This window comes from Nyctibius grandis, chromosome 33 (assembly GCF_013368605.1).
Source record: "Nyctibius grandis isolate bNycGra1 chromosome 33, bNycGra1.pri, whole genome shotgun sequence".
NCBI classification, from domain to species: Eukaryota; Metazoa; Chordata; class Aves; order Nyctibiiformes; family Nyctibiidae; genus Nyctibius; species Nyctibius grandis.
In genome coordinates, this window is record NC_090690.1 from 4,715,814 (window position 1) to 4,728,400 (window position 12,587).

The 12,587-nt window shown below is 46.7% G+C and overlaps 1 protein-coding gene across 2 annotated transcripts in view; it reads right to left on the reverse strand.

Annotated features, from left to right (window-relative positions):
- The window catches only part of GFPT1 (glutamine--fructose-6-phosphate transaminase 1), a 44,264-nt gene extending 33,556 nt beyond the window's left edge, over window positions 1-10,708 (reverse strand). For both annotated transcript variants that reach the window (XM_068421358.1, XM_068421357.1), the window contains exon 1: window positions 10,661-10,708. In XM_068421358.1, the coding sequence (XP_068277459.1) occupies window positions 10,661-10,667 (7 nt within the window). In that variant the 5' untranslated portion in view covers window positions 10,668-10,708. The remainder of the gene's footprint in view (window positions 1-10,660) is intronic.
- Window positions 10,709-12,587: the final 1,879 nt, after the last annotated feature.

The window sequence follows — 12,587 nt, forward strand, 5'->3', positions numbered from 1 at the left end:
CTCCGTGTGTGCCATCTCCTTCGTAAGTGCACTACGTTAAAATTCAGAGAGGCCTTTGCAGCATCTGCAGCTTTTCCTTACCCCACCTGAGGTCCAAGGGAGAAGATGTCACTAATTTAAGAGATCAAAACTAACCACAAAATGCCAACATCCTTCTCATGACACTGAAAGCAACTAAACAGGACAAGCCTGGCCGTGATGGGAGAAAGAATTTCCACGTGAGCTGGAGCTACACGACAGAATGAGCAGTCAGGAGACAACGCAGGGGACGGGAAACTCATCACTCCAGATGCAAAATCCAAGGTTCACTAACGCTGAGCTCTGCATGCTGATGAACCATCTTCCAAAGGAATTCTTCCCTGAATAGCTTTCTCTAAGATCCTCCCACAGACTGACTAAGAAAAAAAAAATCATTTAAGTCATGCAAACTAACACCCTCAGACAAATGGAGCTATTTTTCCTGTGGGTTGCAAAGGAAGAGAAATTGTTGCTTCTATTTTTAAGCAGCGATGGGGACACACAAATTCCTACATCTCTAATGGCTCTAGCTCAGAAAGATTTCCTTCGGTGCCATCATGAAGCAGAACCATGAGATGACATTTACTGGATGCTAGAAATATCTGTACTTGAAATCTACCATTTCACCCTAACATTTTAAAGGAGAAAAATATCTGCATGGGATAAAAGCAAGCCAGGTTTCACACAAACACCCATATATGTAAGTTACTGGTAATTCACGGTTTGTAATTTGAGAAACTTTATCAAAACTTCTCGAGGAGAAGGGAGTTCAGCTGCACACACACACACAAAAACAAAGTCCTTTTAAAGGCATCCTAAATCTTTGATTATTTTCTGATAGTACTGCCCCACAGCCTGCCTCTCAGCTCCCAGACTTTTATTTATGGGAAAAATTTTACTCCCAAGATGACTTTTGTAACATCTCTATGTTTACCCCCCCGATTATTTTAAAGAACACTTGAAAAAACTGCATTCTTAAGCTGTTTGTGTTTTGGAATTACACTAAATAATTCCAAGCCTTGTGATGTCTTAATTTATTTTATAAGTGGAAATATGGGCTACTCAGAGTTGATGGACACACTGAATACCGCAGAGCAAAGTACTGAAACGTTTACAAGGGACTTTTTAGCCTGAGCAGGGGCAACAAGGTCGTAGGCAGCCATGGACCATTCTGACTCTCCCACTCCTTCTCCCTTTTCCACAGACTTTGGAAAAGTTAGCAGGTCTCAGGAGAAGTTTGTCATAAGCTTCCCCTTCCCCTTTCCAAAGCACCAGCTTTACAAGTTACATCTCCCTGCAGTTCTGCTGCAAAAAGAGCACACAAAGTCTCGCTTATTTTCTTCCATATTGCTAGAAAAAAATTAGATGCACATTCTATTGTTCCTCTTTCTTAAACCATCTTCAGATGAATGGGAAAAAAAGAGCTTTTCACTTGGTTCTTTTAGCTTCTACCTTCATTTCCCCAACCCCCAGCCTGTTCTGATAACCCCTTGCAAGACTATCAGCACCAAGTTTATACAAATTTGCGGTTTCACTTCCATTGCTCCTGACACCCCAAACCAACCACGCACACAGACCTGCTGCCGCCATCTCCCGATGGCATCTGTTCAACTTGGACCTTGGTTCCAGTAACGACACGGACAGGGTGAGGTCCTCCACAAACCCCCCAATTCACAGCGAAAAGCTCAACAGGCAATAAAACACTGACAGCAATTAACAACCTCTGCTGTATTTCAAAAGCCTCCTCTGAAGGCTGCTTCCCCCACGCTCTCAATCTATCTCCCAACTCTCCTCCCCACCCACCTGGAAAAAAAAAAAACCAAAAAACAACTTTTCCAATTTGAGATCCTTAGTTCACTGTTTCTAAAAACTGCATTCTTCAGGCAAACAGCAGCCTCCCTGTTTACGAGTGAACTGACTCCAAATAGCTGTCATCCAGGCTGAAGGACGGCACATTTCAGCTACATCCTGGATGCCTAAAATCCTTTTACAATAACTTCCAGGTCTCACACCAGGAGCACAAAGCAGGCTGCTTTGTTAGCTGCAAAAGCCCCTCTCTCCATATTTACCAGAAAGCTCCCAGATGCCCAAATCCGTGGTAGCATTGCACATAAAAATAACAAGTGTGCAGCATAAAGCAGAGAAAACAAGCACATGAGATGTCTTTAATAGGGCAGGCTGGGTTCCAGCAGCTCCTGACATCTCCCTTCACACCACAGCCACCTACCACAGCATCCAAAGTAAAGCTCCTTCAGAGGCATCGTTATAAGCAGCACGAGTAATTATGGAAACATGAATGCTGCTTGTTTTTCCAAATGAGCTCAATAATTTCAGAGTTGAAACCTCTCTCAGTGTTTCATGCACCTTGGAAGCACACGCCAAGGGTCCCATATTCCCACCCAAAGCCAAACCTTACACCTCCTCTTGTCGGCGCCGGGCAGCTCCTCGCTCTGGCGTTAGCTGGGCCCGTCAAACAGCTCCCCAGAAGCACCTACACCCTCTGCATTCCCCTCGGAGGCGTTTCAGCTCTCTGCTGTGGGATAACCCGTCCCGCTCGGGCACACAGCTACCTAGGAAGTTGTTCCACAGCACAACACCAAAGGCCACACAAGCGGGATACGCTCTTTTGGGCAAACTGGGACCGATGTCGAGCGTTAAGGTGCGCTGGAGTTTGGATGTCAGGCTGGCCACAGCTCCTGGAAGTCCTTCCCAGTGAACAGCAGCAGGGTGAGAGGCACAAGAGCCTCACTGACGGGAGCACAGAGGACTTCTTCACTAGCAGGGCATCGCGCTGAGCGAGCGGGGGGCAAGAACGGAACAGGCTGTCGAGCTGGCAGGCAAAGGGTGAAAGAGTCACTGTAAAGTCTGGGAAGGAACTGCGTGTGGAAGGTATGATACGTGTGGGCGTATGCCAGGAAGGGAGAAGAAAAGAGGCCTGTAGGAAAGGAGAAGGGAAGGTAGTGAAGAACAGAATTACAGAATTACAGAATCAACCAGGTTGGAAGAGCCCTCTGGGATCATCGAGTCCAACCATTGCCCTGACACCACCATGGCAACTAGACCAGGGCACTAAGGGCCATGTCCAGGCTTTTCTTAAACCCCTCCAGAGATGGTGACTCCACCACCTCCCTGGGCAGCCCCTTCCAATGGCTAATGACCCTTGCTGAGAAGAAATGCTTCCTAATGTCCAACCTGACCCTCCCCTGGCCAAGCTTGAGGCTGTGTCCTCTTGTCCTATCGCTGGTTGCCTGGGAGAAGAGGCCGACTCCCACTGCGCTACAACCTCCCTTCAGGTAGTTGTAGACTGCACTAAGGTCACCTCTGAGCCTCCTCTTCTCCAGGCTAAACACCCCCAGCTCCCTCAGCCGTTCCTCAGGACAGCAAGCTCACTGTAGGCAGTCTGCTCTGCCACCTTACGTCCCACCTCGGCTGCCCATCGGCACCTCTGGCCCTCTCCAAACAGCAGCACGCCAGAGGCGCGCGCAGGTGGCTCTCCTCTGGGCCAAGGGGCACCAGGCATCGCCCCTGTAACACCACCAGGCACACGGCTACAAAAAACCCCCCTTGTTTCCAGGCCGCAACGTTGCGTTTTAAATGAGGGTTATTTTCCACTGAAGTAGAGTGGGGGGCCCAGCGCAGTCACCTCGATGGCCCCACAGAAAGCACAGAGCCTGCGTCCCCTCCTGAACCCCCATCGAGGCATCTGTAACCGGTACAAGAGGCACAGCTCAGAGGGGCGGCGGGACACCAAAGACACACGCCAGCGTCTCGCTCAGAGCCCCAGTGAAGATCACCTTCCACACAGACGCTGGGTGCCCCAGCAAGGCCATTAAAACGAAGTCCTCCACGTGAAAAAAAGTCTAACTCAATAGACAGGCACAATAATTAGGCAGAAACTCAGTTTCCTGTCACAAAATATTTTCGTAAATGTGAATTGATCATTTTAGTCTCCATCCTGCTGCTGGCAGAAGGATTACAACTTATTCTGAATCAAAAAAATGGCTTAAAACCAGAACTATTTCCCTCCAGCCAGGGCTGACATCTTTGTTAAATCTGAATCCAAACCAGACAGTGGCTTGAAACGTTACTTTCTCTGCATATTTTAACAAGTTTAGTCACACCTGAGCTAAAAAAACCAAACCAACAAACCAAAACTGGTTTCCTTGTCACAGACCACAACGGCTAGCAGTGCACTGAACGGGCACAAAGTAGAAAGCGACTTCCTCCAGGAAGGGATGGCTCTGCTGGAAGGAGACCGAAAAACAGTGGTTATTTCTACTGTACACAAACAGAAAACATCTATCTAGAAAGGAGCCAACTTGGCATTTGCCTCAGGCATTGAAAAGAATCTATTAATTACAGCACAACTATATTAAGATTATTCATGAGGACTGCGGAAAAAATCTGACTCTAAGACTAAGAATGCCACAAAAAACACCAAAAAACCCAAGGAATTCAGTGCTGCTTATCAGAACACGCAGCGACTGTAAGAGCAAGTCACCTAAAAGAAATGCAAATACAGTATTAACGGTGCAAAATATGCAGACACACTCTTCAAAAAAGCCAACTGTAAACATTGGGAGATTGAATTTTGATTCAGTTCAGCTTTTAGATCTTGACAGGAAAATACCTGCAGGGATAATGGAGATGCCACTATGAAAATTAAAATTCTGAGAGCTCACCTGTGATCGACACATTTTACAAATGAGAAGGCAAGTAAGACAAGGAGGTTTAAAACTCACCTTAGAGAACAGGAAAAAAAAAGAAATAAATACAATAATATGTAAAAATGATGCATAATTAGAGTAAAATATGGGACAATAAGGCCAGTGAAAATGAACACAAGTCCTCCTAAATGCATGACTAATCTGCAAGCTAAAATCAAATATTTGAAAGTTTATCACCCATTTATGACATTTGGTCATGATAAATTATGTGTAAATAATTCCATTTACTGGAGATATTCTCAAATGCATTTCATTTTCTCCTTTTCAAACATCCCATAATGATGTGATTCTTCATAGCTGGAGAAAGTCTCAATCCACAGTTAGAAAACAGCATTTTTACTGGCTCTATCTTAATGATTGGATTATTCAGGAATATAATGAGCAACCACATCTTGTAAACACTGCCATTTTTAAGTACGATCCCACTGCCCTCGACAGAAACACTGATGAGAAAAAAAAGGCCCAAAGCATTAAATGCTTGTTATGCTTCGCTGATCTAAGTGTATTTTTTAAAAATGTCTCTTTCTCCCAGCAGCCACCAAGAGGGGCTCTGCGGATCAAATTTTGCTCCGGAGTTACACCTCAAGCCTTTGGTCTCATCTGTGTAAATGCACGGCAAGGAACGTGGTTGTGCTGCATCAAAGGGCACTCAGGTGATACTTATATCCCAGCGTGACGTAAAGTCTTGCCTGTTCAAGAAAAGAACCTTTTTTTACTCAAAAGCTGAACAAAGGATCACTTCATCCAGCTACAACACGCAGCCTTCTCCGAGGTGTAACGCAGCAGATGTGGGATGGTGCACAGCAACTCTACCTCGTGGTTTAGACCATAAAAGACCTTTCTTCCACACACCAGAGTCATGGTTTTCCCCAAATCGCGACGCCTTGTTAAAGCCTGGCTCTCTCCCTCCCTGTGCTCATATTGAAATCAATCTACACGATGCAAAAGATTAAAAGATATCAGCTGCACAGATCTTTCCAGCTGCTTGAAGGCTTCTGTGAGGAGCACTCCGTCACAAAGCGCCAACTTTTCTGTCAAAGTGACAATTCATTTCAATCCCAACAGTCAACGTGTTGGTTTTGATGAAATTCCAACACAAATCTAGCAAATTTCCATCAGGGTCCCATCTGGTGCACCACCAGCTTATCCCCCTTGCCAGCCTAGATGCCAGGTGCTGAAAACATAGAAATCTTGGAAGTCCAAGTAGAATGTTCCTGAAACCAACCCACCGTGAATTTTGGGTCTCCAGCAGATCTGAAAAGAGGAATTTCAGTAATAACACTACACCTGCCCTCTGTAACTCATGCTCTGGAACAAGCCACGAAGTATTACAGCAAACCAGGATATATGAATGACATTTAATTACCTTGACAAGCCTTAGGCTGGCATTGTTCGAGGTGAAATACATGCTATGGGAAAGGAAAAAAAAACCACCCTGTGAACTTCATTCTAGTCCAGCACTGTTTATAATGATGAATTCCCAGCTAAAATAAGACATCAGCAAACATACTAGAGGAATTTGTATCTGACAGGCTCAGAAAACACAACACCCCTGTCTGGAACACACTAATATACTTCAGGATTAGAACAGCAGTCACGCTTTACAACATAATAAAACATTTCAACTCGTAACTTGACACAAGACTTTGCACATACGGATTGAAAAGACTTGTTCAAAGCACGTCAGCTTATCATACAGTTCTTGAATCACACCCAGACCCATCGTAGGAAGAAATCCTGCATATATTTCTCTTAAGTGAAAAACCTTGAACAATATACTTTAGAACATAAAACATTTCCTTTCTTGCACGTCTGCCTGAAAAACCTTACCTGGTGAGCCACCAGCACAACGTGTATTCAGCTGCTTGTGAAACTCAACTCTCTCTTACAACCAATTTTCAATATTCAAGCACAAAGCCTAGGCATTCCTAAAGAATTCCCTATAAACAGCTGACAGATTTCACCAGAATAGCATTCTCACCAAATGGACGGGCCTGATTTCTATTGTTCACAGCCACTAAAATACTTTTTCTGGGAACTTCATCTTCCTGTGACCTTTTTGGTGCTCAGGTTCCTTTATTTCATGGTAAGTTCACAGGCAAATGAAATGAATCACCACTTCCAGGTAAGAATAAATTATCTCCTGCAGTGTCTTGAATAGCAAAGTTACTCAGGAATAGCTTCTCCTAATCCTTTTCCCACAAAAGCAGGAAAGCCTTCAGGCTAGGTTTACTGTCAGATTTACAAATTCCTTTACACCATACCGTATACTGCTAAAACTCTTTCAACAGACGATGTTATCAGTACATCCACTTGGCAATTCCAAAGAATCCTTTATCCTGGTGATGATTATTAGCCTTCAAGCCTTCAACTACTAAATATCACATATATACTATACATTACAGACTGGGAAAAGGGATACAAATATTTTTCTTCCCACCACAGTAGGGGAGAAACTAGGCAGCAACAACAAGTTCTAACACAGCTACTAATCATAGCACAGAACAAAGCCCCAGAAACGATGCTCAAACCCCAGTGGAGTGGGCTCCTGTCACCTGCTGCCCGGTGAGGCGGAACGCTGTGCCAGCCCCCGCGTACCAAAACAACACTAATTCTGCACAGCTTCAGTGAGCACAAGGTCAGAACCAAGCAGGCTCTCATTATTATGTCTGCTAGTACAGGAGAGTCTACCTTCAATTCAAGTCTGCGCTGGGAAAAAAAGCAAAGCAGAAAAACATCCACCCAGAGAAGAAGCACATTTGTCCACTGGATGCTGCTTTTACCACCCACACATGCATCTCTCTCCAGCTAAAAGGACAAGATTTCTCCTGTGGGGAGTAAACAACCAGTGCATCAATTCTAAGGACTCCCTCTGGGCAAGAGCCACTACTCCACGCTCCACAGAAAGGCACACACCCAGGGGTACAAATGGCATTTGGGCGGGTGGGAGGGCAGTCCTCACTGACTGCAACCCTAAAACTTGGAACTCGAGTCTGTCTTAAGTAATTATCTTCAGTAATCACTAGTAATACAAGACCTAAGTTCCACAGCCCCTTTTTGTTGTTAAAAGCCATCCTAGCATACGATAGGTTTACTTATTTACAGAACAGCCTAACGAGCCTGGCTACCTTGAAAAACCCGTTTTCCAAACTATTTCCGTGCCATTGAACTGGTTTGGTGCCTTCAGACCAAAGCACGCCCAACTGGCTGGGTCTTCAACCTGCAAGTTTGTAATACGTACCGAGAACAAATCCTATTTTTCACTAACGCTATTAAAAACAAAACCCCAGCACATCTACACAGAAGACCTGTCAGTTATGCTAGGCATCAAGGAACTGAACTTCGAGGGTACTTTCCTTCAGCTGTCAAGGGGTATGAGCACATCAGATCACAGGACTTCATAAAGTCACACGCACGTAAACCTGATCATCAGATTATCTGTACGTTGAAAACATTGTGGTGGTAATTCCAGTCTTGAAGGTCTCACGGGGAGAACTCAGATAACAGCAGCAGTGTTGTCACCCTTTTTTTAAAAAAAATTCATTTTAATAACTACCTTTTTATCTGAGATGAGTTGGATAAAAATCTGCACGTGGACTGTGCACCCACCAGACAGCGTGGCAAGATAAAGCAACACATATCCTGACTGACAATTCTATTGTAGAAACGTTATCTGAGGGTTTGTACAAGCAACAAGGCCTGCACGGCTGTCACTACGCTGTGTAACACGGCCACTCAGACTCTGCGGAGGCCACAGCACGAGCAATCAGAGCCCTCTACTCCAAGACGTAGACTACTGTCACTTCAGTTAGGACAATCAAGTCTTGTTAGCGTAACTACTCGGAGTACCCGCACTCCAGCTCTGCTGATGACACTTGCAGGACTATCTGAGAGGGCAATGCCTCAATCTGCTCACCTTGTTCCTTTGCTGGACTCTGCTGCTGCTGTACAGAAAACAGCCCAAACTGCTGCTGCAATTAATGTTTCCTAACGTGGGCCGAGACCCCCGTCAGTTCTGTCCTGCGCTCACCAGCCAGACCACAAATGGCAGCGGCAAAGGAGAGCATATTCCTCAGTTTCTGCCAACTGCGCTTAACCACAAGTCACACGGGTTCATGTGGCAGCACCCTCGGACTCGGAACAGTTCTCCTCCTGTTCCCTACAAAACCTTAACTGTCTTCAGCCACACACTTCCTGCACTCAGCAGCTCCTCAATTTCCAAGGCTTATTTTTCCGTATTAACATGCTCAGTTAATGCTCTCCTCTTGTTTTTCACTACACCTCTGGCTCCCAGAACAAGAGAGCCAACAATCCTTGGTACTTTTCTTACTGTTTCATAAAATGTTTCAATATCCAAGAAGAACTTTGCTTATATCAAAAAGGGGAGAAACATATTAAATCTTGAATGCAACTTAGTAACTACCCGCAGCATTTTCAGTGCTTATGTTAATATTGCACATTTCAAAGGCTGGACCTCAAATAAGGCAAGCACGAGGCACCAAAACTATCCCTATTCTTGCAGCAAGCTATTTATAATAATAATTATGCCTTCTATTCTTAGCTTTGCTCCACTTTGTACTTTTAATGCAAATGAACATAGCATTAAATGTAAGCTGAACTCTGAATTTCTGATTGCCTCTTCATAACGCTCCACAGACTTGACAGCTTGAAGGTGATACCAGTTCAATCTCACAAAAACAATTAAAGAAACGGCAGCTTGCACATTAAGTATAAAACCCACAATCTTGCTTAGAGCAGCATTTTAATTTTGCACATAAAAATATAGAAAAAAAAAACAAAGAAGGAAATGTGGAAAGACAAATAAAAAGAGCCAACAGATCAGGGTTGCATAAATTTCCATGGAAAAAACATGAAGCTGTGATAGAAAAAGGAAGAGAAAGAATAAATTATATTCCAGTGTCCAAGAGATGAGGCAGAGTAGTTGTACTAATCTGGCACTGGGAGAGGCACGGACCTAAGGGACTTTGGAGAACAAGCCCCGCTGGCTTGTGCTCCAGTTCACTCCAGGCATGTGTTCACCACAGGGAAGCTCCACCAGGGTATGAACAGAGCGAGATGAGCTGGTGCATAACCCTGCAACGGACACTTCTAAGCCACGTTTAAACCAATTTACCTGTCTGCCTCCCAACCTACATTGCGTAAACTCGAAGCAACGTCCGAGTATCCGCACCAGAAGTTGTAACGCCTAAAAAAATAGCAATGAACGACGCTTTTCATGTACAAGTGGGAGTGGTTATTCTGATACGACCAGAGCCACGTTTGGAAACGCTACTGGTGAAACCTGTATCCCTTTGCTATAACGTACACGTTGGTGACGGTCATTGGGGCTTAAGCTCCTAAATCACTTCGTTGCTTTGGAAAACTACAACCTGTAAACCCAGGAGTGTCACCAGCCCTCAGCACCGCCCGCCGCTGAACCAAACCCATGAGCACCCTGACGGCTTCTGCACCGAGGAAACAGCGTATTTTCAGCGCTGCCGTGTCTCGTGCAGACCGGGGGCACTGGCCTTTTGTGTGCTCGGGCCACATTCGCACATAATTTGGGGAGAATTTGCCCTTTCCAGTTATTAATAATTTGCAAGACGCCTCCCCCGGGGAAAGGTATGCGGCGCGGAGATAACGATGACATTTACGCATAACGGAGACGGGGCCCCTTCTCGCTATAACCGAGGCAACGCACAAGCTGCCGATCCCCTCTTTTTTTCACCCAAATCGCCGGGGATGCCCCGGGGGCCGCGCTGCTCCGCCGCGGCACCGGCCGGCCTAGCGCCGCTCCTCCGGTGGCGGGGGGAGCAGGGCAGGGAGCCGGCCCCACGCCACCCGGGAGCCCCTTCCCGCACCCGCGGGATGCGCTGCGTGACTCCCCCTCCTTCCCCGCACCGCCCTGCCCTTACCGCACATGGTGCGTCCCGCTCCGCGGCCCCGCAGCCTCTGCGCGCCGGGGCCGCGCCGCCCGCCCGCCCCCCGCGCCGGGGAGGGGGACACGCACGGCGCATGCGCGCTGCCCGCCCCGCCATTGGGCCGCGCCGCCGCCCGCCCCGCCCCGCTCCGGCCCCCCGGGACGTGGCAGCCGGAGCCGCGGCCGCGCACACGCCGGGGAGGCCGGCGGCGGCGGGGGAGGCCCGGGGCTGCCCCTGCCCTTCCCCCGGGCAGCGGGCGGGACGGAGGGAGCGCCGGGCGCTCCGTGCTGCGCGGCGGTGGAAATAAACCCCGCGCCGGAGCCGGCGGTGACAGCCCGGAGACACCGGGGAGGGGGTTCTCGCTCCCCCAGCCACCTCTTCCCCTCATCCCATAAAGCACCCCGCTAAGAACTCACGAGCGATACAAACGGGGGATTGTCCCCCAGCCTTTGGAGGACCCACGTTATGAATCCTGAACCCCCCGGGGCTTTTCCAAGCTCAGGTGGTGAATAGGCAGCACCGTCAGACACCCCACGTACCCCCACGACACGGCCCACGGCCTCCCCGCAACGAAATCCACGTGGCCTATGGTCTCCTTTTCCTCTCTAACTGCTCTACGATTCTATTTATAATAGCACCTATTCAGAAGCAAGAAAAAGAAACCATTAAGATGAATCTGCAAAGCAAACTGGGAGGGGCACGACTGACAGGAATGATACACTTGTTGATCCAGCCACATAGCTTAGTTATTCTGTCTCCATGTAACTACCACGATTAAATACGGCTTGAAAAGCTTATTGAAAAGCCTAAAGCTACAAAAAGAGAGCAATCCCTTCTAAGAAAACTGCTCTTCACTTTATCTTAATACTATAAAGTCAATAAAGATTTCCTCCAAAAGCCCAGCAAACCACCATTAGTATACATAAAAAACCAGGACACGGGCAGATTTTGAACTTGCTGCTAGAACCCGGCTGAACACAAACAGAAGCAGGAAGGTCACTGATGTAGGAAACATTAAAAGTTCACAGCCAGCGCACAGGGCAGCCTCTCTGCTTCTGTTCCGCAGCGAGGACATCCCAGGAACAACCCAAGGCAGCTCATCCCAGTCCCGAGGACTGCCTGGTGTAGAGCAGCACTCTGGAATCAAGCTGCTCGGTGCTTTATTTCCCCCTGGTCAGTTGTTAAGGTGGGAGAGAGCTGACTTCAAACTGATTTTTTTTTTTCACTTCCACATCTTTAATTGGGAAGCTGAATGCCTTGTGGCAGTGGAAGCTGATTTCCCAGATGAGATGGGAACTACTAATCCATCAAAAGGTGATCACCAGAAATACACACAATACACACTGGCACAGGATCGTTCTCCTCAGCTTTGGCCACTGTTCAAACTCTCTGTTACTGATCTACCAGACACACCGGATTCACCTGCTGGTTTATTTCTATATTGGGGGTTTCTCTGCTGCCCTGCAGTAACTCCCAGTTCATGACTTCTTACCACTCGCAGAATATCTTAAAGTATCACTACAAACCTAAAATAACCTCTAGCATTGTCTGAAGGCAACTGGAAAGGGTATGACCCTACTTATAATGAGGGATGCCCCAGACCTGAAGGAGCACGGACAGGCCTTACAAACACTCCCAAAATACAGTTTGTGTCAGCAGCACAGCAAATACCAAACTTTATGACTTAAATCTATACCATACTTGATGTTATAAAAATGCACCCCTCAAACCTGGAGGCTAACTCATCCATCCATATGTACTAATTTGGTGCAAATTCCTCAGAACTTTACACATACAGAAATTTAGCTCCACGTGTTTAGTCTTGAAATGGCTATTTAAATTTTTCCTCATAAAAGCCAATATTTATCCCCTATGTAACTTGTTACTTTAATCTGAGGTTTGCTGTACATACAGGATGGTT